Source organism: Hypomesus nipponensis, chromosome 25 (genome assembly GCF_054491055.1).
Source record: "Hypomesus nipponensis isolate SF chromosome 25, ASM5449105v1, whole genome shotgun sequence".
Lineage (NCBI taxonomy): Eukaryota > Metazoa > Chordata > Actinopteri > Osmeriformes > Osmeridae > Hypomesus > Hypomesus nipponensis.
In genome coordinates, this window is record NC_140385.1 from 6,626,713 (window position 1) to 6,652,870 (window position 26,158).

At 47.0% G+C, this 26,158-nt stretch overlaps 1 protein-coding gene across 1 annotated transcript in view; it reads left to right on the forward strand.

Annotated features, from left to right (window-relative positions):
* arap2 (ArfGAP with RhoGAP domain, ankyrin repeat and PH domain 2) overlaps positions 1-20,264 on the forward strand; it is a 63,993-nt gene extending 43,729 nt beyond the window's left edge. The window contains exons 16-32 of the mRNA XM_084692122.1: positions 699-801; positions 1,911-2,106; positions 4,821-4,884; positions 5,067-5,230; positions 5,333-5,545; positions 5,935-6,040; positions 6,281-6,428; positions 7,519-7,596; positions 10,592-10,666; positions 11,348-11,465; positions 12,855-12,983; positions 13,306-13,439; positions 14,354-14,436; positions 16,288-16,323; positions 16,631-16,694; positions 18,310-18,426; positions 18,603-20,264. Coding sequence (XP_084548248.1) covers positions 699-801; positions 1,911-2,106; positions 4,821-4,884; positions 5,067-5,230; positions 5,333-5,545; positions 5,935-6,040; positions 6,281-6,428; positions 7,519-7,596; positions 10,592-10,666; positions 11,348-11,465; positions 12,855-12,983; positions 13,306-13,439; positions 14,354-14,436; positions 16,288-16,323; positions 16,631-16,694; positions 18,310-18,426; positions 18,603-18,935 — 2,161 coding nt within the window. The 3' untranslated portion in view covers positions 18,936-20,264. The remainder of the gene's footprint in view (positions 1-698; positions 802-1,910; positions 2,107-4,820; positions 4,885-5,066; positions 5,231-5,332; positions 5,546-5,934; positions 6,041-6,280; positions 6,429-7,518; positions 7,597-10,591; positions 10,667-11,347; positions 11,466-12,854; positions 12,984-13,305; positions 13,440-14,353; positions 14,437-16,287; positions 16,324-16,630; positions 16,695-18,309; positions 18,427-18,602) is intronic.
* Positions 20,265-26,158: the final 5,894 nt, after the last annotated feature.

The following is a 26,158-nucleotide window of genomic DNA, read 5'->3' on the forward strand; positions in this document are numbered from 1 at the left end:
TTTCTGTCTGAGTCCCCCACCCCATCTCTCTCTCTCTCTCTCTCTCTCTCTCTCTCTCTCTCTCTCTCTCTCTCTCTCTCTCTCTCTCTCTCTCTCTCTCTCTCTCTCTTCTGTCCCACACACCTCTCCTTCTCCACTGGGACCCTTTTTAACAAGCATCTGCACACCCGTGAGGGTCGAGGGTCACGCAAACACTCGCGTCCCCCTCGTGTTCCCCTCGACGAGCCTGAGAGAATACCGACCCGCTCCCTTAAGCACCCGCCGCTTTACCGCTTAGAGAGTCCGGCCCCATCCCGGCGAAAAATCGAGCCGTGTCTCGTTCGCCAACCCTGTCGGAACCATTAAGGCGGTGATACTCTGACCCTCTCTGTGTTAGCGAGAGAAAGACAGCAAGAGAGAGCGAGAAGGACAAACAAAGATTAATAGCCACCTTTTTGCTTCCGACAGCGAGGTTGTTTCACTGCGTGTGTGTGGGACGGTGTGTGTGGGGGGGAGGAAGGGGGCAGTTGTTTGTGTGTCTGTACGTCCGTGTTTGCGTGTGTGTCTCAGTGGGTGAGCGCAATCGACTGAATGTGCGCACGCACATGCCGCGTCAGGAATCGCCTGAGCGAGAGACCAAACGGTGCCGCTCAGGGCATGGGGCCTCGTCTTCTCTTTGGTAATGAACTAACAGAGTGTGTGTCGGGTGTCCCTCGCAGGGCGGTGTTCACGGTGGAGCTCTTCCTTCAGTCAGAGAGAGTGCTGCTGTTCGGAGCCGAGACGGAGGAAACGCAGCAGGACTGGGTCCGTGCCATTGCCAAGGTGACGAGCGAGAGCGCGTGTGTCTTCGTCGGTGCGTATGTGTCGGCCCGTGTGTGTGTGTGTGTGGGTGAGTTTATGCACTTGCACTGAAGTGTGTTTTTTGGGGGACGTTCGCGTCTCCCCGGTTTTTCGTTGACGAACATGCATGTGTGTGTGTGTGTGTCTGTGTGTATGTACACGCTGCTGTGTTTGTGTGCGTCTCCCTCTTCAGTCCCCCCCCCCCCCCCCCTCTTCCTTCAAGAAGACATAGTGGCCCAACTATCTCTTCCCCCGCACGGTGACAGCCTGTTGTAATGGCACACCACACAAAATGTGTCCGCAATCCCCCCCCCTTTTTATATCTTCCAACCAATCTATTAATCCCAGCCAACTCTGGAGATAGATGGTGTGAGCAGGGGGAGTATTGGCTCTGCTGTCTGTCTGTGTGTGTGTGTGTGTGTGTCTGTCTGTCTGCAGCCGCCTCACACACCCCAGCGTTTCAATTTGAGCCGGGGACAGTGGGAGGGGGGGATGAGAGAGAGGCAGGGGTGTGGAGCACGGAACATGGTCGGAAGAGAGAAGGAGGGCACACGTGTGAGGTGAGGGGCGAAGGACATTGAAAGAGAGAGAGAGAGAGAGAGAGAGAGAGAGAGAGAGAGAGAGAGAGAGAGAGAGAGAGAGAGAGAGAGAGAGAGAGAGAGAGAGAGAGAGAGAGAGAGAGAGAGAGAGAGAGAGAGAGAGAGAGAGAAAGAGAAACAGAGAGAGAGAGAGAGAAACAGAGAGAAACAGAGAGAAACAGAGAGAAACAGAGAGAAACAGAGAGAGAGAGAGGAGGAAATTGGGGAGAGAAGAGAGGGAGAAGGAGCGAGACGGAGAGAGAAAGGGGAGAGAAGAAGAAGAAGAGAGGGTGTAGAGAAAATACAAGGTGTGCTAAAAGACTAATCCGCCTGGAACAGAAGCACAGGAAAGTTTTGTACCACCTGAAGTTTTGAGCCCAAGGGACTGGCACAGGTGCATATGGCGTTTGAGCCATTGTTTTGATGTTCGTCTCCACAAAACAATTTCCTTTTTTCATGGAAGTTTACTTTTGACGTTTGGACTGAAAGCGTTTTCTGTGGCTTGTATTTCAGTGTTTCGTCCCGGCTAAAGTGGAAGCTATGTTGAGGCCAGATAGCGAGCTGATTGGCCGGCTCTTCTACAAGGAAGGTCACGACCTCTACCATTGGAGAGTTGGCTGGTTCTCTCTGGAAGGCTCCACCCTCCACTTCAGCTCGGGGAAGGAGGGCACAGAAGGGGCACTGCAACTCAAACAACTACAGGAACTTAGTGAGTATGGAGAATACAGGCACACACAAAGAGAGAGAGAGATAGTAGAGAGAGAGAGAGAGAGAGAGAGAGAGAGAGAGAGAGAGAGAGAGAGAGAGAGAGAGAGAGAGAGAGAGAGAGAGAGAGAGAGAGAGAGAGAGAGAGAGAGAGAAGAAGAAGAGAGAGAGAGAGAGAGAGACAGAGAGGAAGAAGAAGAGAGAGAGAGGACCCGTTACATTTCTATGGATTGCGCCAGAACAACGTACGTGCAGGGAAGAGATGACGCAGAGACGGAGAGGAAAATCGATCAATCTCCCTGATCCATTGAAGCATTCAGACCTGGATCAGGGGAAGCTCCTGCCCCCCTCTCCCTTAACCTGGGGCGGGATTAGACCCGCCGTGGCACCCAGGCTTCGTCGCCCCAGCATTCCCAAGCCACGTTTGTCACAGGTGGGAACTTGTGGTACCAGAGGGGATTAGCAATGATTCTTATGGGCGTTGGAAACCAGCCAAATGTGGCAGCACCCAGGGCACCGCGAGCCGCGACACGGGGTTAGCAACGGTTAGCAAGTAGCGCGACGTTCATAACAATGAGGAAGACGGGGGTGATATGCTGTATCGTGTTTTTGGGAAGCATTTAGGGGTCCTTGTACATGACACAAGTAATTAGTCGCAGGCACTTTTTGTCACGGCTGTGTGGGTTCTGAAGCAGCGTTATGGAGCGTGAGGGAAAACTTTGGGTTGTTACTTTAACCCGCACATCTGCTTAGCCAACAGGCAGAACGGCGGAGCATGAATGAAAGAGAAACGCCGCGAGCGTCGTGCTGAACCCGTCACTGTGTTCACATCTCTCCACCTCCTCAAAACATCCCGGAATAATTGCCTCTTTCAGAACAGGATCCGCCACGTCGTCTTTGTCGTTGATGAAACGACTCAGTTTCATTGTGCTGTACTTTGTGAGGACAAATATTGTGTGAATGTCGCATTTCGGTTATTTTCAATGCAGAACCAATATCCACCAGGCCAGTTTAGCCCTGCCAGTGGAACGTAGAATGCCAGAGGGGGAAAAATCCTAGATTGTGGGGTTATGCGAGGTCACCACCCGAAAAGAAAGACGATACGACAAACGGGTCAAGTCAGTACTTCCTGCAAGTCTCCATTTTCAAACGTGCGCCATGAGCCCTACACAGGTGCAAACCCTCTCCAGTTATTTTGTTCAGACATGGAATGCTTGATTTGGAGGGAAAGCTGTGTGATCATTTCCCATGCTTGGCAGATTCATGACTGTGTGCGGCCCGCTGCTTCAACTCCTAGCTCCTTATGCTGTGTGATCATTGTCTCTGTTACCATTTGTCTCCCACAATGAGACTGCACCTTAAAACAAACATTTGATGTGAATCCCTGCACTCATTATGGTGGAACAAGGCCACGGCGTGTTCATTGTAGAAACATAAAGGTACAAATTATTTCCCTTTCCGCACGCCCGCGAGGTGGATAAAGAGCACTTTCTATTTGTTTGTTCCAACAATGACAAGAATTGCGGCTTGCATTTACCTGATAAGAGTGTTTTAATAAAATAAAGCTCTCTAAAGTCAATAACAATCTCTGAAGTTTACCCAAAAAAATGGGAAGCTTGTTTACATCAGCGCAAAAAAACCCTTGCTCTTGAAACTCTGCCAAACACTAGAAGAAAATCATTTGCCACCAGAGAGCAAGAAATATCACATTTTGCAGCTTTCCCGCTGTAACTCTGTACAGAGTGGATGATGAATTCATCGGCTTTGCGCAACAGTATCTCCTGTTTACTAGCATCAGAATATGACAAGCAGCACAAGTCTGCAACTGTGTAACGTGGGGCGTACGGTGAAAGAGAGAGAGGAGGTGAGGTTGCCAGACAACAGGAAGGTAGATGGGAGAGATGGGAGGAAAGTAAACGAGGGACTTGGAGCGACTCGGACGGGGGTCAAACGGAGGTCCCACGATGCATCGTGTTTGGGTGGCGTGTTTGTGTGTGAGCCCCCGGGTCCTCCAGTCCCCTGTCCGTGGTCCTGTGGTCCTGCCGGACACTACCCAGACCTGCAGTGTGTTTCCTGTCAGCGTATGACACCACAGTTCAAGCACCCCCAGTTCCTCCTTTTTCTGAGTAACAGTCCGATAAAAAGGAATCAACGACACAGCAGCCAGGGGCACGCGGGGGGTCTGCCACCTCAGAGTCCGGGGAACACAATCAGATTGAAATGGAAGCGGCTATGCTATATTTACATTTAAGTCATTTAGCAGACGCTCTTATCCAGAGCGACTTACAGTAAGTACAGGAACATTCCCCAGAGGGAAGTAGGGTGAAGTGCTTTGCCCAAGGACACAACGTCATTTGGCACGGCCGGAAATTGAACTGACAACCTTCAGATTACTAGCCCGATTCCCTAACCGCTCAGCCACCTAACTCCCTTATGTTACCCTAACCCTGCGACCCAACCCCCCCAACCCCCTTCAAACCCTCAATTAGTTCCCCCCCCCCCCATTTGTATAAGTCAGAATGAGTCGCCTAGAAGTACTGTCTACACTTGCTCTCTCAGTCATAAATGACATATATTTGTATCCGAGGATACACCTCAATAGATGATCAAAAAAGTGGTCGCACCTCAGTGTTTTGATGGGAATGTCAAACCAACGACCTTCCCTCAACTTTCTCTGAATGAAACATACACAGATCCATCTGTCTGTTTTCTCCATAGCAATCTCTACCCATGTGGAAGGTGAGGAGAGGATGCAGGTGCTTCTCATGGTGGAGGGAGGAAGGTAGGTGCAACCTGTTAGAAAGGGTGATCCCCTAAAAAAGCTTGTTCATCTAACTGCACCACCAGGTACAGTTCTGACTTTGACTCGGTTTTCAGCTGACACTTACCCAGTCTGTTTTTCAGGGACATTTTATACCACAGGTATGTCATATGTATTCATGCCTTTCCCTTGCCCTGTCCTAGAACTGTATACATTCACGGCTACAACAAAGTGGACTTCGCCCTGTGGCACTCTGCCATCCGATTGGCCGCGGGCACAGACGGAAAGGCATTGAGCAACCAGCAGCTCAGTAGAAACGGCGTCCCCATCGTCGTCGACAGCTGCATTGCCTTCGTCACCCAATATGGTAAGTGTCCTCCGTTAAATTGGACCCAAAAGGCATTCAGAAGTCCTCATAACCCCCAGTATACACGTACACACTGAAAACACACAAACACTCCCCTACCAGGTCTGGGTCAGGAGGGCCTGTACCAGAGGAAGGGGGATCCGGCCCGTGTAGCCCAGCTCCTGGAGGCCTTCAGGGGGGACGCTCGCAACGTCAAGCTGAGGCTCCATGAGCATGGCCTGGAGGACGTCACCCAGACCCTGCGGACGTTCCTGTCCCAGACGGAGGACGCCCTCCTCGCCAAGGAGCTCTACCCCTACTGGGTGTCCGCTCTAGGTCAGCCAAGGACAGTCGTTATGTTCGAAATGTTTGTGGTGGCTTGTTTTGCTTCGCTGCGAAATAGCAAACGCTCATTTGGCGTCAGATAAACCTACTTTTACCGCACTCGCTCTCAAATGTGTCCATCGTCCCATTCAACGGTGATATGGAATTGTGACGGGACGCATGATTGTAATAGTTTAGTGTTCGGAGCCAGCAACGCGTATTCGCGCATTGTTTGTGTTGATTACAATGTGTAGCAGTAATTCTATTCAAACGTCCGTGTCTGTTGAAGTAGTCTGTTGCCGTAGCCGCTCCTGCGATGATTGAAAGTAGGGTGCGTGACGAAAACAGGCTTCGCTCTTCGCGCTGTCGTCCGTGCCTCTCATCCCTGACTGTGTATACAGATGAGAAGGACGAGAGGGACCGAGTGAAGAAGTACGCGGCCTTCATTAGCAGCCTGCCCAAGATCAACAGGTCCACCCTGGCAGCTCTGCTGCAGCATCTCTTCAGGTACAACCCAGCTGCTCTGTCTGTGTGTGTGTCTTTCTGTAGCTGAAGGTGTGTGTGTGTCTGTTTTGTAGCTGTATGTTTGCAACCGTGTGTGTGTGTGTTTGCCTGTCTCAATGAATGTTTGCAATTGTTTGTTGTGCGTGTGCGTGTGCACGCGTGTGTGTGTGTGTCTGTAGATGAATATTTCCATGCGTGTGTGTGTGTGTCTGTGTGTTTGCTCACCTGCTCCCTCTGGCACAGGGTCCAGTGGTGCTCTCACCTGAACCAGATGCAGACTCAGGACCTGGCCCGCGTCTTCTCCCCCTGCCTCTTCCAGACCGACGGCCAGAACCAGCAGGAGGCCAGCGTGGTGCAGGACCTCATCAACAACTACGTGCAGCTGTTTGATGTGAGCGACCTCCTCCTCTCCCTCATGGCAAACTGTCCCACCGTCGCTCACTCGTTAGCGGGATCGCCGCTCTCGTCGAGCTCCTCTTTGTTTGACGCTCGGACCGAACGTGGCGACGACAGGCGTGGAGCCTCTCTTTGTCGTCGCTGTGTATCCCCCCGGGGGAACCTTCTTAGCGTTGCACCTGAGGCATAGCCTCGCTAATGAAGAGAGGGAGGAGAGAGAGGAGAGGAGGGTAACGTGCATCAGAGTCGCATTCGGAATGTTAGCTAGCATGCTAATAGGATTGGGAGCCGTGTGGGCACGTTTGTTCCAGAGACGCGCCCGTCTCTCCATCTCGTTCCAGAACAGAAAAGGGAGGATTCTCTCCAAATCAGTTTAGGACGCCACCGCTCCGGCGACAAAGGGCCTTGAAGCCGAGCCAATGAGAGTGAGCGCTGATGAAAACGCGCACACTGGCACCCAAGAAGTGGCAGACGCAAGCTCATTCGTAGGAAGTTTTCTGTGTCGCATGCCGGCGATTTGGTCCTTTATCAGAACCAAACACACAGGCTGAAGCACTGTGTGTGCGAGTGTCTGTGTGTGTGTGAGAGGAATCCTCCCACCCCCCCACTTTCAATCTTCTTTGCAGTGCATAACCCTGACAAAGCAAATTGTTCTCTGAAAATGATAGCAAAATGCCTGAATAAAAAAATCTTATTTTCCCAGCCCAGAGGTTTGAAAGTGATGTACACTGGCCCATTTACAATGTTGGAACTGAGGCTTGGTGTCCAACAAACACCCACACTTCCAACTCCTAAATGAGTTCAGCAGACTTGGAAAGTCCTTGAGAAGCGACCCACTTCTAGACTTTGGAGTGACACTGCTCTGCAATGGCTCCTTCAGGATGTGAAGCTTCTGATGAGGAACGTTCGGTGTCCAGAGTTGTAGCTTTGAACTTCCTCTAAGTACAGAGGTGGGGACTGTTTTGCCCCAAATGTCCCTTGCGAGGCTAAAGAAGGCTGAGTCTAGTCTAGTTCAGCTCAGGTCATTGGAGTGGGATGTTGGCAATTGTGTAACGTTGCAATGCTGTGTCTGTGTTACCCTGAAGGTCCAGGAAGACCAGGTGAAGCAGATGAAAAAGGAGAACAGTTTCATTACCAGGTGGAATGACAAGAAGGATGCCACAGTAAGTCAAGCCATTTACCTCCACTAACAAATACCATCAGGACTCTGAAATGTTTGGATGCATGTGTGTATTTTATACAGTGTGTTTGTGTGTGTGTGTGTGTGGTTGTGTGTAGACATTTGTGTGGGGGAAGTCTGTGCGATTTCATCACACCAAAATTCATTTGATCTGTCTGGTCGGTTGGGGATGAAAAGAGAGGGAGGAAGGGTGGGAGAGATGGAGGTAGGAGGAGGATGAAACAAGTGGGTGATGAGAGGTTGTTATTCCTGTTAACCTTTATGGCAGCTGCTTAATGCCTAGATGGCTTTGCTTGCAAGAAACAATTTGTTGAGATAACCTGAAAAAAAAAAAAAAAAATCATTCTCGCCAGCGCACGTAAGAGTTTAAAAAAAAAATGTTTCTCTCCTTTTTTTACACTCTAAAGTGGCTGATGAAAGGACAAAACTACAGGTCAATGCTATTTCAAAGCTACGTGGAGGGAGAATTGTACTCAACAAGAAAATACAATGTTGTCAGACTCTTGCTGTAGGTTTTTGCTCATCTAGAATGGGCTCCAAACAGAGTTGAAGAGGAAAATAAAAGTGCCAGATATTCCAATTGAAGCACTAACATGACTTCACATCCAAGAGAAGAAAAGGGTTCACACGATGTGTGAATAGAACATTATAGTAATTGCAAACGAGAGAAATCTGTGCGCTCAAATGCACACAAACACACACACTTTGTCATTGGTATAACCTTTTACCCTATTCTTAGACATTATGAATGCAATTTTCACCTTGATTTTCTTTTTGTGTCTCTGCGTGGCATAATCGCCAATCTTCAGTTGGAGTCAGAGATGACTGAGTTCCCCCCCCCCCCCCCCTCTCTTTCTCCCGCTATGACAATGAAAGTTCCTCACTTTGTTTCCCACCTGCCCATTGGTGGATGGGGTGTTAAACCGGTAGAGCGGACTGTTCTTAATGGCGCTGTTGCCGTTCTTGCAATTACACCTCATGCCTCATTTGTTTCAAAAGCTGTAATTTATTTTGCTTTTTTGAGCGTTTTAAGTCAGATGTGAGTCCTCCTCCGTGGCAGGTTAAGGGATCCCTCTAAACAACACATGATTGACATGTTCTATGACGCACAGACTAAGATGGCTTACCATGGCTACGGATTTAGCACACACACATTTACATGTAGTTATTTAGCAGACGCTCTTATCCAGAGCGACTTACAGTAAGTACAGGGACATTCCCCCCGAGGCAAGTAGGGTGAAGTGCCTTGCCCAAGGACACAATGTCATTTTGCACAGCCCGGAATCGAACCAGCAACCTTCTGATGACTAGCCCGACTCCCTAACCGCTCAGCCATCTTACTCCCCCCCCCCCACACACACACACACACAACACACGCTGAAACATGTGGTGTCAACACGCCAAACTGTTGACTTCCCTCCCGTCCTTTCCATCACTTCATCTCAGCAGCTTGTATCCGGCACTTTTGACTCAACGTTCCTACCTCTCTCGCTTTCTCTTTCTCTCCCTCTGTCTCTCCCTCCCTCTCTCTTTCTATCGTTCTTGAGGTTACCAGAGACTTGCTGAATAGCTGTGATTGCCTGTTGTCTGTCAGCTGTAATCCCTTCTGTAAGCACACCATGATGAGCAATGTTGCTCTTAGCTATATCATTCAGTTGTATGGGCCACACTGAGACACACACGCAGACACACACATGCAGTACTTGTCTTTGCATGCTTACATATGCAACCCCCCCCCCCCCACAAACACACACACTGTTACAGAGGCAATGTAAACACACTCAGTCTAGCACACAAGCACACACACACACACACACACAAACTCACACATGCACAGTAACAGGAAGATGAATTTTGGAATGATGAGGATCAAGGATCAACTTGTTATGTTCCGATGCCGGCAGCAGTTGTCATGGATTTCTTTTCTTCTTCTTCGAAAACATCTCAGATGAACTTAAGCCTCAGGCCTTGCATCTCATATCCTGCTCAAATGCATTGCGTTGCTGCTTCACTGTTGAAAACAAAGCCATCATTTGGATGCTGGATAGATTGCTTTGAATCCTGTTCGGGACAGTTTCAGTGTTATTGATTCTTTTCCTGTTGAGTGATTTGGTCTGGAAGAATTTGAACTTCATTTTTGTATCTTTCTGAGAGTACCTGGTGAGGCATTGGGAGAGAAAGAGAGCGAGAACAGGAACTGACGGGTAACGGTTTCTCCTGTGCAATGACATTTCAATTCCAATATACCTTTCCTGTTGTTTTACAATGCCAGAGCAAGGTTGAATTGAAATGGAGTCAAGTGTCACACGTGAGTGCTTGCTTCAGTATTCAAGGTCTCTGTCCTGGTCTCAACCTAGTGTGTGTGTGTGCGTGTATGTGTGTGTGTATGTGTGTGTGTGTGTGTGTATTTGTTAGTGCATGACACCCAAAAGTTTAAACCAAGTTCTTGTCCAGAACTTTGCTCGGAAAGATTTGTTGAGCTCTAAAAGGGAGTTCCACATCGCAACAGAACACAAAGGGAGAACACACTATAAACGTTGACAGGACTGAAGAGACTGCATCAATTGTCCTTCCTCTCTACGTCTCCCAACTTCACCCGGCTTGACCTCCTTTACTCTGATAACTATCCCATCAATTAGCAGCGGCAGATTTAGCTTGCCTGCAGCTCTGAACACCTCCTCTGCTTCCACAAATCCTCTAATGCCTATCTTGGGTCCCTGCATCTAAGTCCAGACCACACCAGAGCAAGGAATTTAGAACAAAACAGCCAATTAATCCAGACTCTCCTGTTGTTCGTATTATTTAACTTTGCCTGATTCTTTTCTCTCGCTCCCTTCCCTCTCTCTCTTTCTCTCTCTCTCTCTCTCTCTCTCTCTCTCTCTCTCTCTCTCTCTCTCTCTCTCTCTCTCTCTCTCTCTCTCTCTCACTCTCTCTCTCTCTTTGTCCTTCCCTCTCTCCCTCCCTCCCTCTCTCCCCAGTTCTCCCCAGCAGGGGACTTGATCTTTGAGGTGTACCTGGAAAGAAGAGAGCCCGAAAACTGCTGCTTAATCAAGGTGTGTGAGTGAATGTGTGTGTTTGTGTGTCAAAAGGTTTGGGGGGAATCAGGGGTGGAACGAGTAAGGGTGGCAAGTGGGAGTGGAAAGCTTGAACGAGGAAAGGAAGGAGGGAGTAGAGGGAGAGGTGGAGGAGGTGATGGAATAAGGCCGAGGAGCTGGTGGTTAAACCTGATGGGATTACTGCCACCAAAATAAATCAAAAGCGAGCTAATCAAAGAAACGTCTGATTTAATTGTGTGAGTAATTGCGCTCCATCAGCGGCGCTGGTGTGCTGCAGGTAATGGACTTCTTTTGCAGGTGTGGAACAGCAGTAGGGCAGAGAGGCAGGGGTGACAGGGGTCTGCTCAGACTTAGGCTGACATTAACACTGCTCTTTTCCTTGCTCTTTCTCCCTCTAACTCTCTGGAGTGAAGCAGGGCCTTTTCAAATTCTTTCCACTGAACAATTATTTCGCAAAAGGTCTCCGTGTGGGGCTTTGCGCAGGCTTTTAAACCAGAGATGTTCAGTTGTCCTTACCCCATTAAAAATGATGTAAAAGTGTCAGATAACTATCGCAAGTCTTTATTTTACAAACCGTACTTGATTGAACTGTTCATTGTAGTTAGGAATGTGGTTATTATAATCCACGAGCCTGAGGTTTATGACGCCAAACATGATTTTGTTTTCATTTCTCGGCAGTTGTCTCCAGCCATGCGGTCAGATGAGTTGACGGAGACCACTCTGGGAATGAAGAACATTGTCACAAACGCCGGGGACTTTTGGACCGCTTACGAAGTCATCGAGAATGGAGAGCTCGGTAGGTGACTGGAACAGAATGATAGAACGTTCCGTTGAAATCTGTTGTCACGTAGGTTTCGTTTGACTAAATCTACGCTACATCTAACCATAAGCCCATGTACCTAGCCTTTCCAATCAGAGCCGGCGCGCCTAACTTTTCACTCCATCGACACTCCTCCAATTAGTGATTGGATTTCACCAGGCAGTGTTTGATGGGCTATTTTCATGCAGGGCACATGCAAAGGACACACTCCCCTCTTCTCCAGGCTCCATGATTAGAAGATGAGGCTACCTCTGTAATGAACCTGCAACAATGGATGCCGCCCACACTCACTAATTAGTCTGATGGCTGCATGAATGAATCATCGCCTTCGTAGTGTGTCGTGAGGTTTTACCAGTCCTGCAACCCACCCAGTGGGTTGGTTTGCACACAGCCTTATGACACCTTCACAGTGGGAGCTTGTGGGGGGGGGAGGAGTCTTCCGAGAAGGTGCTTCTCTGGTGTCCTCGTGTGCACCTGTCCCCAAGTTTGTCGAGTTTGCGTCCCATTTATTTTGTTGCCCCTTTGAACAAAGTTCCAAAGGACAGGCTGTCCTCATCTAAAAATGGAGGTCTGTGGAGTGCTGAGTGTATTTGCTGATGGTTCAGCATATTTCTTTGCGGTGAGACAACATGTTTTGCCGTCGAATAAACATCCAGGCAATTCTGAAGCTGCTGTTTTGACAGTTTTTGCCTGTGACCAGCAAGAGGGGAGAGACAGTGTTAGTTAATTAGGATTTTGAAGGCCGTCTATAGATAAACACCTTTATCTGTGGTAATGTGTGGAAAGGGAAGCTAATATTTGGAGGAAAACGGGTAACTAATTTCATGGCCCAGGTCTGCAAAGATCCCGGGAGATAAAACCCCATTCTGTAAATAAGTTATCCCACTGCAAGTTTTTAGTTTTTCTAGCATGTGAAAAGTAGGCAGATGTTTGGATAGGCTAATGCTTTGGAAGCAGGAATGGAGCAGGATGCAGGGTAATGTACAAGTGATGTTTCCAACTGATAGTGTGTACCATATTACTCTGTTAGCAAATTAGGGCAAGATAATAGGTCTATTTTGCACATGACTGTGTTTTCTAATCATGTTCAGATTTGCTGAGGATAATTGCAAATTTGAACTACACAATAATGAAAGTGGGGAGGAAAAAAAACTAATGGTCTTGTGTTTTTCTGATAGGATTTTACTGATGGCATTTTAGATCATTATCGTTCAGTGACTTGGAGATGTCATTTTTTGTTGTTGAGGGGAGTTAGGCTTTGTTCACCCACAATAGACCAGATCACAGGTGCATGATTTCTATACAGTACGTCTTGGCAAAATGTATTTATTTTTCCACACTTTTTGTTTCATCTCCTTTTGTCAGAACGACCACTGCACTACAAAGAGAAGGTTCTAGAACAGGTATTGGAATGGAGCACAATGGACGACCCTAGCTCCGCCTTCCTTGTCATCAAAAAGTTCAAAGGAGTCAAAACAGCTTCTGAACGTTTAGGTGAGTCAGAGATGTTTAGAGCCTCAAAGTCTCACTTGCCCACGCAGATGCACACACACACACACACACACACACACGTGTGGTTGAAAATCCTCAAACAAGCTATTTCAGCAGATATATTCATAGTATATAAAAATATATTAACGGTTTGATTATAAACGTACAGCAAGAAGTAAGCGTTTGTTGTGTCAAAGCAATAGATACATACTGCAATATCACTGGTTTACACACTACTCTCAGTCAAGTACATACAGTGATGCGTACAGGTTAGGCTTGTGTCTCACGCCCTTTTGACCTCTGTTCCTCCTGTCCATCCCACCAGGCCAGAAGCAGGGTTTGAAAGGCGACTACTTGAAGTACAGGGATGGATCCTCGAAGCTGCTAACTGGCAGTAAATTCCAGGACCGATATGTTGTCCTCAAGGATGACAAGCTGCTCCTGTATAAAGACATTAAAGTAGGTTCACTTTGGGAATTGTATTTATTAGTGTGTAGTGGTCAATGGTTTTGTGGGGGGGAAACCACTATTTAACGAAAGACTAACAGAGGCAGGTCCTTTTGTACAGTGGTGTCATCGTTCAGGGTTAAAGATCGTTTGTTTGGAGGTGTTTTGGTACACTGCTTTGTGTCTGGTAAAGTGTTAGTTTTATCGACATCGGCTTTTTCAAATGGGTCTATTTCTCCCTACTTAAAGTTAGCATTCCTCTACAAGAGGAAAGGGACTCTCATTACGTTTACATTCCCAGATTCAAATCAATCTCTCCACACTCCCCCAACGGGGCGCGTGTTCCGTTGCGTAGGCCGATCTGAGTTCCCTCTCTGGATCTAGAACCCGTGGACATGTGCGCGTGGCATGCATGGTGCGAGCGTTCCCCCCCGAGGCATCCCTTTCAGAGCTCGCTGCTCCAGTTGAGACACAGTTTTGTAAACGCGTGTGAAGATGTGTTAATAATTGATGGAGGTGGAAGGATTGTGCGGAGGGGGGAGGAAGGAGGGCGGGGGGGAGGGGGGGGGGTGGAGGAAGAGGCGAGGAGGCTTTGAATGAAGGCTGTTCTTTGCCTTAATTAGTGTAGTATCGGGCACACTCGGCAACGTGGCTAATTATCGCATGAAGAAGGTGGAAATTATCATTGTAGCGGAAATTTAATTGATATTCTGAGGCGTTTCTTTTTCAAAGCCTCTGTGACAATGAGCGTTAAGGCTTGTTTGGGGGGGGGGGATGTTGGGATTATAGGTGGGTGGAGCCAAGGAAGAGACAAACAACTGACATTTTTCCACGTGTCATTACACTAAACTGGTTGACATTTTCACCTTATGGTAGCCCTTTCTTGTACTTGACTTTACAATGTTAGAATTATCGCTCTCTTCCAGAACACTAAACCAGAAAGAGAGATCACAATCAAGTGTGGGAAGTGTTACCTTGGCCTCAAGAAGAAACTGAAAGCTCCAACCAGGTAGACCTGTACAATACTGTGTTTGTTTTGGACTGGGAGGGAAAAAATGGTGCTTAGCATATCATTACAATGGAGTGGTTATTTTGTGTTATTGTGTGTTTTCTCTTCTCTGCGATTAAAATCCCTCTTGCTTAACTCGAAGTGCCCGAACACCCGCACTATGCAATCAACCCAACCACCCTCAGTTTGCTTTTAATATTCCCAATAATGAAATAGATTAAACATAATTGTGCATTAACAAATACAAATGATCAGCCCCGCTTCTCACAATGAGAAACAGTGCTACCACTTTATTTAAAATATATAATAATATATTATTCTAATTTATTACTCTTGTCAAGACAGCAGCATTTTCTTCTGCAAAGAAGTGGAGGATGCCAGCCCACTGTTTTACATTGCCCAATTATCATTCCTCTTAATTTTTGCTGTGTCGGAATTAGAGTCAAGGAGAAGCATGAAAAATGAGTGTAGCCAGTGATTGCATGAGTTTCTCTATCCTGGAGGGCAGAATAACAGGATAAGGGAATGAGGTAGTTGGGGGTGAGAGTGGATATGGAAAGAGATAATTGGAAGGGAAACAGTAAATATTGAGTAGTGATGTAATAGAGAAATGTTGAATTAAGAGAGAGAATTCATTTTGAAGCATTGTAAAATCACACCAAAAGATTTTACGAGTAGAGACAAAGAAAGACGGAGAGAGAGATCGACTAGGGAGAGTGGGAGGGAGAAAGAGACAGAGATAGACAGACAGTGAGAAAGAAAGACAGAGGCAAACAGAGAAAGAGAGAGAGAGAGGATTTGCTGAGGGGGCTGGAAAGAGTCAAAGACACAGAGAGAGGCTCCAGCTCTTCGACACATCATTAACAGCGGGTCTACCTGAGAAGAGGGTGACGGGGAGAGAAGGGGAGTTTGGGTCGGGGCGCTGGGGAAGAGCTTGTGTTAGTCGAGGTATGCTGCGGGCTTTCTCCTCTCATCTCCTCCTCTGTTGTCTTCTCTTTCCTTTGTTCTCCCCCCTCTCCTCTCCTTTGCAGTACCAGTCTAGCAGGGTTTTTACAGAGTATGTTGTCTCACCGAGGGGGGTCCTCACAAACTGTGCAGGTAGACTCACCTCCAAGGAAAGGGATTTACCTTATACCCAGCTCTGAGTAGATGATTTGACGGATTCAAATAGCGAGAGACATCAATTTGATCAGAGCCAGGCCACCAACCCTTGTTTAAATCCAGTTATTTCCCAGTGATTCATTGTGTGGGAATTGATTTTGGACCGCGGAGAGCAATGAACTTTACATTGTCCTATCGTGATCATTTCACAAGCGCACTCTTTTGCCGCTGATTTTAAAATAGCGAGAAACATCAATCTAATTAGAACCAGTGATGAGCCCTCGTTCAAATAATGTAATTTCCCAGTGATTCAATGTGTGTTGAATAGATTTTTGACCGCGTAGAGCAATGAACTTCATGTCATCCTGTCATGATTAGTATCAAGAGCGCACTCTTTGGTCGCTATTTTTAAACCAGACATAGCTTTGGATTATTTATGCATCGGGGTAGTCATAAGTGCTGTATGTGCATATTTGCACACACACACGTCTGGTTTGTGGTTAGGATCCCTCAAAGTCACAGTATACCCACCTACTGTACCAAGACACTACACCACTGTCTGCCACCACACACACTCCTCTCATCTCTTCGTAAAATAAACAACATTTGTTGGAAATGTGCCCAAACGGTGGAGATTCACTTAATCTCTGTCACTCTCTCTTATGCTCTCTCTGTCTCTCTTTCTTTCCTTCTCCTTTCACTCTCTCTCATTCTCTCTCTGTCTCTCTCTCTTTCCCTCTCCTTTCCTAGTTGGGGCTTCACCGTCTACACAGACAAACAGCAATGGTGGGTAAACTGTAGTGGTTCACCAATTCAACTGTTGTCAGCAGAACACAGTGAACACGTACCGATCTATTGACCGAAAAAGCAGTTACATCAGTTGAAAAGTAATTGTCCAAGGTGGTCTAAACTAAGATGACTCCAATGTGAAATAGTCGTGTAGCGAACGCTTGTATTTAAAGTGACATACAAAAGGTGGACGTAAAAAAGTAGAGATGAAGCCACCGTTGTCAACCATGTACTGTTGTTGTCAAGGAGGAATATAACGTGCAGACATGCGCGCGTTTACAGTGTTAACCCTTTCACCCCACAGGCATTTCTGCTGTGAAGGGGAGGAGTCACAGGTCACCTGGGTGACTGACATCATTCAAAACATGGTGAGTGTCCTTCAATGATGGGCTCTGTAAAGCTTCCTACTAGCTGCCGATGGCACTGCATATACATCCATACAACTGGATCTGATCTGGACCTGACCTTAACCAGTTGTTGCAACTGTGACAATCACATAGATTGTACTTTGCATCCAGACACATCTGTGTGGTAACCGTCTGTGACTGAGAGCGCACAGCGCGCATCAATAATGCAGACAAAAGCATTCAGACGAGCAGGAGGAAGTGTCTTTGTTTTTCGTCCCCCCCCCCCCCCTCTCTCTCTCTCTCTGTCTCTCTCTCTCTGTCTCGCTCTCTCTCTCTGATTGTCCTTTCCTCGCAGTCCTCGTCTTTGTTTCTTCCTCAAACCCCTCGATTTTCTTCTCTAAATTCTTGTTTTCGTGAGGTAGGCTGCTCCCCTGCTCGAAAGAAAAAAAACGCTGAAACGCAAAGAGAATACATCATTCACTGCAAATAACTGTATGATTCATTTGAATAATTAAGATCTACAGTAGTTTGAACTGTTATCTATCATGAGCCATCATCTAGACTTAACAGAGTAGGGTTTGCCAGAGGTGTCATTTGAGAACCTCTGATGTTAACTGTTTGCTCCGCCACGCGCCAGCGTTACATCACGTGTTCTAGTTGTTTACTGCTAGCACTTACTGTAAAAGCTCTCAGTGCATTACAGTCTGTGAGTAGGAAAAAGAGCAATACTTTTAAGAGGGAGATGGATCTAAATGGTAGGACGAGGTTTGGCCGACGTGCTTGCTGAATGTGCTTACTTACCTAAAGTTTTTAAGGTGTTTATTTAAGGGGAGCTGTAACTCTTCCATGCCAATCCGGAAGCTTCCACCTCTCTTATTCAGCTCCCAACCACTAAATCTGTAGCGAGCTGCAAAATACTAGACTTTCTCCCAGTGCCACCTAGCATCAGGACCATAGATTTCAATGCAGGACTTGTAGGAAGGGCGGAGGAAAGAGAGAGAGCAAGAGAGAGAACGAGATGAGATGTACTGTATGGGTAGAGAGAAAGATAATGTGTGTGTGTGTGAGAGAGAGAGAGAGAGAGAGAGAGAGAGAGAGATAAACCGTAAAAGCCTAAGCAGAGTGAGCCTGAGAGAAATAGAGAGATAATAAGGACATGGGAAGAGAACACTTCAATATTCCTCCTCTTACCTGTTAGCAGGCATTTGCTAGGACAGGGTTTCCATGGAAACTGACTTAGTACGGCAAAGGGGGGAGGACGGTGGGTTGGGAAAGGTGCAAGAACATGTTCTACCGCTGATGAAATAAGGGTGTGTTAGTGAGGAGCAGCGTGTTCACAGGTTGAAGGGGTCAGCAGGAAAAGGACGGGAAGTTAAAGGCAAAGGTAGAGCTTGGGCTGTTTCACACAACAGGGTCACGACCTTGAGAGCCACACACGCACACACTCTGCTGTCCTCGGCCTTGCTGGCTCCAGAAGCTTCAGTGACACCTGATACAGCCAGGCTAACATGATACAAACAACACCGGATGGAATTGGTCATGGCAGATTTGAAACTCAGTGATAGTTTAGGTGGTTAGGTTCAGGTTCTTTTTACTTGTATCCCTCACATCTGACTTGTAATGGATTGATTTTCAGCATGGGGCAGACCTGTGGTCTAAGAGCACCGACCACAAAACACCTGTAGGTCATAAAGCCACCATTGGTAGAGCTGTAGCTGGTGGCCAGAAAACCAAGAACAACATCCCCAAGCAAGTAAGTACTTTAGAGTATAGTATCCGTCGCTACACAGTGAATGAGCAGATGAACACTAAAATGCTGTTGTGTGGCAGACAAACATACATAGCATTAAGGAGATTTAAGAGTAACTATATGTTGTCAAAATAGATTTTTGATGGTTTGGAATACACCCTTCACTCTCTGCTTTCCAGCCGCCAGAAAAAGTGTTTTCCCTCAACCTCAACCCCAGTGACGGTGGGCCCAGTCCTGGTGTGGGGGACAGTGCCCTGTTCAAGGCCACCCTCCTGGCTGAATGCCTGAAACCAAAGGATCAGCTCAGGATCCCTGACGCAGGCCTGAGGAGAGCCTCCGTGCCAGGCCTGCCACTCTGCCCCTCCCCCCGCCCCGGGCCCCTGGCCCTGGCCCCTAAGCCCGGGCCCAGGAGGCCCATGCTGGGCGGCGACGGTGCCAGGTCCCCCAGTTTTCTCCAAGAGCTCAACACGGTACTGAGCAAGACGGGACGCATCGCCAAGGAGGAGAGCTGAGGGGGGGGGGGAGAGACTCGGAGGAGTCTTCCGGAAGGCATTGGGGGAAGACTCATATGTTCAGAGAGGACGCCACCCTTTTTTTTACAGAGGACGACGCGCATTTAGGAATTCCCAACAGAATGAGGGAGTGGAGAGAGTGCGAAAAAAAAAACCCGATTGCGACTGTTGATGAAAGACACAACAAATGACTCCCTGCCGAATTACAAAAACGGATCCAAATGAGACTGAAAAAAGAGTTGGAAAGAGGACAGAGGATAAAAATGGAGCCAATGAGACTGAAAAAATAAGAAATTGTCGAGAACTTGGAGAGTGAGGAGAACAGGTGCAGGAAAAGATGAGGGTCAGGTAGGTTATATAGCTCTGGGGGACAGGGAGCTGACCAAAGCACTACAACCATGATTTATTCCCACCTCTCTCTTTCTCTCTCTCTCTCTCTCTCTCTCTCTCTCTCTCTCTCTCTCTCTCTCTCTCTCTCTCTCTCTTTTTCTCAAACTTCACAACATTCCAGAACATTTCCAAACTGTCACAGAACAACTTCCAACAATGCTGTTGAGGCAGTAAACACTGATAATGAATGGAAGTTGTCAAGAGTCTGCATCAGTACATACTGTTCATTCTAGTTACTGTAATGGGTGTTTCTTGGGTGTTTTGGGAATTGCACAAAATATGTTGTTCTTTGCTGTGTTTTACTGTAAGACGGCTTTAACTTTTTGGAATGGAATATGAATGTGTCCAAAACATAGATTGCATGATTCTGTATATTTATTATGTACACAGTGCATTTCATTCATTAGATATGTTCTTCTTCATCAACATAGTAGTATGTCTGTTGTCCAATATGATTCAGCCTCCATGCAGATACTCAGAGCAACGCCTAGGCTGTTACTAGTAGGATTTTGATTCCTAAATTCATTCAAAAAGGGCTAACCCTTAGAATGGGCCTCAAACTTATTTGACGATTTGTTTTATTCATAGACTTCATCAAAGGTTCCCGTTTCTATTGTAGGACAATGTAAAAATGAACTCCGGTCTCAAGTCGTATGCTCTTATTGAATAATGGATTTCCGGCTGAAAATGCATACGCAGGCGATTGTTGCGCAGGTCCACCCATGAAATATTCATTTTAAAATTTGATTTTTCATTATGGCGTATTTACCAGCTGTTGTTCTTTGGCTCATGTCTTAATATCATAATCACAGATTCCGCTTTATGGCTGTGGTCACATACTTCATGCTTTCTAATATGTTTGTGTAGGAGTGTAAATAAATAAATTAGTAGTGTAAATTGCACTTGTGTGCAATATAATTCTAATTATGATATATTAAAATAACCATCAAATGAACCAACCTACACTTATTCCTGCAACGCTTGGGGTCATTTAGAACCTATATGAGAATCCTGTTACTACAGATTACAGCATTGAACCCCTTTCGGCTCCTTCAGGGGTTTATGGTAGCAGAATCTTGATGAGTCTCACTGACTTCTCGAAGTCATCGACGTTCCTTGTGTGTTCAAAAATCAGTTAAAAGATATTTAGAGACTTTTACTAGTTTAGCAATTTCTAGCTCTTCCTTTGTGAAATGCTTGGGCTATCGGTCACCTCCTGACCTCTCTCTGTCTGCGGATATCAAGGCTATCACCACCTCCTGTAACCAACCCCGCTCACAAGAACACCCCCCCCCCCCCCCCCGTGGCGGGATAGAATGACTACTTGCTCTCTAAGTGACGAGAGGTGTTGAAATGATCCAAAAAAACATCCACAGGCAGCACATCAGCCTTGTCACTCAAAGGGAGGATGTGACCCGGCGACCAGGGGGTGTGACTTTAGTGGAGAGCCTGGTCACGGCGTCAGTATTTCTGGACTATGTTGAAAGGGGGAGAGGTGGAGAGAGACGGAGAGAGACACAGGGAGATGACAGTTGTTCCAGGATGATGGACGTGAGCCGCTTTGGCCCCGACGTGCGTCGACTTCCGAAGGCCCGGCGAAGCTGTGGCGCCAGACGAGAGAGCGCGACACGGGAGGGGGGGGGGGGGGAGTCGACGTCGGGTTGGTCGACGTCTTCGGAAAGCTCAAGATAGATCTTCGATGCTCTTTGGAAAAGTTGTTCGATTATATTAGTACCCAAATACCTCAAACTTTGTACATTGTAGACGGCAGACACCGGATGCACCTGAGTGAATCACAGAGGTCCTCATAATGACATGATCATTTCAGGAAGTTACCAGCCTGGGTTCAATTTCCCTCACCAATAGCACTTTCTTATTCATTGATTTTATCAAGCTAAGCTAAGACAAACCAAGTTGACCTAAGTATTTCACTGTATTAGCAAATGATAATTGGCCGAGGACTGACACACAAACAAATAAGCTGAGGAAGAAACATTTAATGACGTCCGTTTAGGTCTCAGATGCACCCATAACGTATTCAATTTCCTCTTATCAGTGTAATTACACATGACCAAGTATGAATTAGTGCAGTAATGAATCTGAAAGAGTCCCAAGCACTAAAACAGAATTATCTCTTTTCCTGTGTGACAGACGACTGTAAATCCGCCTTAGTGGCATATACATTGACCCCGTGTAGACCCCCCACCCCCCCGTCCTCAACACGCTACTAACACGTGTGTCAGGGCTGGTGCACGCCCCAGCGATTTACACTCAAAGGATACATTATGGCCCCGAGTTCATTGGGCAGTCTATCTCAGCTCCTCCGGAAAGCATTCCTCCTCTTTAATCTCTCTTTCCATTCATGTCGATGGACAAACATTTACGACGTAGCGGCCGGTTCTTGGACGCAAGCTGTAAAATGTATGTTTAAACCAGTCAAGCTTCATCTCATTAAAAGCCTTTTTGCAATTGCAATCCAATGAGGGAGGGGCAAGGAGGGGCTGTAAATGCTCCAGCAATTTTGCTCTCGGTCCATGATAAGCCACTGCAGTGTCGGAAAGAGGAGGGCTGTAAAAATAAGAATGTCTGTGTTAGCGAGAACGTGTAGGCGCGTGTAAATAGGTGCGTTCGTACACGACAATATTGGAACTGCGATGAGTTGTTCGGAGAGGTGCTGGAGTGGTGTCCACCAGGATTTTTTTTTTGGGGGGGGGGTTATAGTAGTTTACCACTTTAACTGTGTATGATTATGTATAACTGAGGCTTCCAAAGTGACTGGTATTGGATTAGGAGTGTGTCATCCCTACTCACACATTCATACAGACAGACACATGCACACACACACACACACACACACACAGGCGTCATCCCCCCCCCCACCAGCGCATGTGATTGAATGGAGAAAATGAGAATCATTCCTCTTCAAGCTGATTCTGGGACTCTTACAGCGGAGCTCTGCCAGTCTCACATGAGCAGGAACGAAATCACCAAGGAGATTACATTTACATGTTTGCAAGGGTGAGCTCTCAGCAAAAGGCAAAGTGAAAATTGCACGGCAATTCGCTCACATTTCTCCACAGAGGCCCGCGGGGAGACGATAATGATCCTGTCAGTCCCCCAGTATCGGCCCGGGCAGACGGGAGGGAGACGCCGAGTCGGACCGAGCCAGGCGAAGCTGTGGCGAAGGGGGTCGGGGGTGGTGGGGGGGAGAGGAGGTCTGGCTGTTCCCCCGTGGGGCTTGGGAGAGAGTCTCCGGGGGTCTTTGGAGGTCTTAGAAAGGGAAAGAGAGCTGGTCCTGGTGACCCTCCTGCACCCCGTGGTTATTTCCATTTGGTCATGTACTCCAGAGGTGGAATGAGAAATGGGACCGGAGAGAGCCCTGGACGGCGTACGCTGGGCCACCGCGCCAGGGGGGGGGGGGGGGGGGGCAGAGAGCAAGAAATGGATAACAGGAAGAAAAGAAAGAGAGACGGGAAAGAGTTTTAGAAGTGAAGGAGAGCGTGGGAGACTGTTGGAGTGTGTGTGTGTGTGTGTGTCAGAGAAAAGAAGGAGAGAATGTGTAGTCATGATCTCCTGACCTTTGTCCAAGTTGGCCATATTGCGGAGACTTTGACTGTTGGAGACCTTGACCGTTTTATTTAATAACTCTACCGCTCTCTCCCCCTCCCTTTTCCCCAGAGTAACTGACACACGTGTGTCAAACACACACACACACACACACACAGTCACACACATAAAATATCGTTCTTTTTGCAAGCAGTGTTACACAGGGATTCACATGTGCCCGTAGAACTGCACCTAAACAAGCCTCCTGTGAAGAAAACAAGGCCAAACTTCCAAAGAAAACATTTAAGGAACCTTGGGAGGAGGAACCATTCAGAGATGGATCCCTTCCTCCCCAGAGACGGTCGGTGACAGAGAGGTGCAGACCACAGGCTGAACACAAGTATGCAGCAAGCGTACATGTGGAAAAACATTGCAAGTGGATGGTGAAACACAGATCTCAGAGTTCTGAATCAGTAGAGCATTCTCAGCTCTCCACTTGTAAGACTTGTGTGTTCCAACCATACTCCACACAAACTTTAAAGCCTTGGTCTGTCTTAGAAATCCAGTGGTTTGAATCGGATGGATGATAGATAATTGTTACATTCGTCAAAACCACGATTTATTCATACATCAAATTCCATATTAACTCAACTGAAATAGTTGCCGGCCCAAGCCAGCCTCCATTCCAACAATATTCGGTGATAACTATGTTATCAACGTATGTGTTTGAGTCGAGGTTTCATTTAGAAAAAGTGGCAAATTAGAAAAGAACTCAAACATTTGCTCATTAAAGATGCATAGAGTTTCCATCGGGTCATTTCCTCCTGAGGGGGTGAGGGGGGGGGGGGGGGGTGTCCTCCCCTCTGTTTGTACAGACTGATAGCTGACATACCATCATCATGGAGCGCACACTGGGCTATCCCTGAGCTGGCAAATCTCATTAATAATACACAGGTGTGATTGGATGGTATTAGCCAGTCAATATTGAAGGCCTTCCATAATATTTGGCTAAAACAAATAGCTGTAGATGAAGTCGTTTTTTCGATTGGAGCAACGCAAGGCTCTGCAACAGTCAAGCCGGGGATGCTACTCTGAGCTATGGCGCCAAGTTTGACTCCTGAGTAACGGGATGTTGTTGATCAAGCATCGAGTGGCACACGCTACCGTGCTAATGCCAGGGTTAGCCACGCAGACCTGTCAGTTCCCTGCCATGGCATCTGATTGTGTTGATTTTTGGCGTCAATGACGACATTAGAAAGCAAATCAAAGACAATCATGGCGAGTTGGGGGCAAAGAAAAATTGCAAGCACGCGGCTCCCAGTCTCCGCTCGCTTTCTCTTCTTCAGATGGATCATGTCCACTTGATATGGGGACTGATCCAAATCATGCCGGCTACTTGGACTGATCCACATTGTGGGAGATGGCCAGAAACAAGAATAGAGGCAGACGATGATGGAGGGAAACTGGACGGATAAATAGGAGGCCCCCGCAATCTTCTCCTCGACAATCCTAGATTATGCTCATCTCAGTTCTGTTTGTTTGTGTGTCCAATTTTAGCTGGCTGCTGGAGCTGTTTTGCTTATCATCCCCACTTCAGTGAGTTCTTCCCAAACTCAACTGGCTTAGCCATGCCTGGTTTGGTTAACCCTATTAAATACATTTGTTCATATGCTAAATCCTGAGTTTTTGCACTTCATAGGTTATAATAAACACTGTGATGCTATTTGAAAACCATAGGGCACCGGGGCTTAGTTGAATGGGTTTAAATGTAGGGCTTTTAGCATCAGACTCAGACATTTTCCAGTTAGCCTGGAGATTAAATGGTCAAATGAAATATGCAGATCTTATAGTTCATAACATCCTATGCAAATGATTGAATGTGATCTTATCATTTTCCTTTGTTTGATTAGATCAGAGGCTCATTCATATCATGAAAAATATATAACACACACACACACACACACACACACACGAGTCCCCCCTTCCCTGAGCCAGTCTTGTCTTTTGTCTGATGTTACGATAATGACCGTAGTTGGTATGTGAGATTTGTGATTAGCTGAAGAACAACAATAGCTGCTAATTACCTCCTGGAAGACAAAGCAGACACAGCTAGGACATCATTTCAGCCCCATGGTGGATTGGGCGTGCAAAGTAAAATTGACTGAGAGTGGTATACTGTGTGTGTGTGTGTGTGTGTGTGTGTGTGTGTGTGTGTGTGTGTGTGTGTGTGTGTGTGTGTGTGCGAGTGTGTACGTGTGATAGAGAGAAAAAGTGGGAAGGTGAGAGAGAGAGAAAGGCAGAGACAATAAGTATAGGGAACAGATGAAAACAGAAGGACACACACAGAGAAAGACATGGGGAACGAGAGGGAAGGGAAAGGGGAAAAGAGGGGAGAGGGAGTGATAGGGTTTCTCAGGCTCATTGATGCCCACACTTCCTGGGCCACTGCAGTGGTATTAAAACAACTAATGATTCCCCTGCACTCTATAACTGCATTCTGGTTCCTCAGAGCAGGCGTGGGGCTGAACAGAACAGAGCTATCTCTCCCTGTAGTCTTATCAATCTCAAAAAGGGACTGAGAAGGGACTGCCTCTGGCCTAAACACAGTCAAATATGTGGTCTCACTCTTGCCAGTGTAACAGGGAAGGTAGCGTAGCAGGTTTCCCAGGCAAAAAGACTGCATTATCTACAAGACCTACAGCTTTCTGGCAAGGCTACATTCTCCATTCCACTTTCATGTGTCTCTGTTGATCTAACTCTGGTCTGTAGCCTTGAGTAAAGGAACATTTCCGAATGAATATTTGATACAGCTTGATTATCAGTTGGCTTGGTTCAATACTGCTTGCATAATAAAGGGGCCGTAGGTGCTGATTGGCAGCTATGCTTCCGTACCACCACTAGTTTGACTGTGTCTGAATGAATGCTGGACTCTGTAAAGCGACTTTGAGTGCCTTGAAAAGCGCTATATAAATAAAATGTATTATTATTAAATTTAATAAGGTACAGCCATGAAAGTATAAAAGCCTGACGGACAAAGCGTTCCCACAACTAGGTAAGGTACACATCTAGGCTGGATTGACTTCTCCATTTTGCTTCAAAGATTCCATTTGGAATAACGACTTTGTCTGTGGATAGGTCATCAGTAGATGTGTCTGTAGAAAATCATTGTACAGCATGTGCCAGTTCAGATTGAATGATTCTCCATTCAGTCATGGGGCATCCACCCTCGCTCCGGCCCCTCCGCTCCCCAAAAACCACGCTTCTCATTTCTTCATTTCTATCTCATT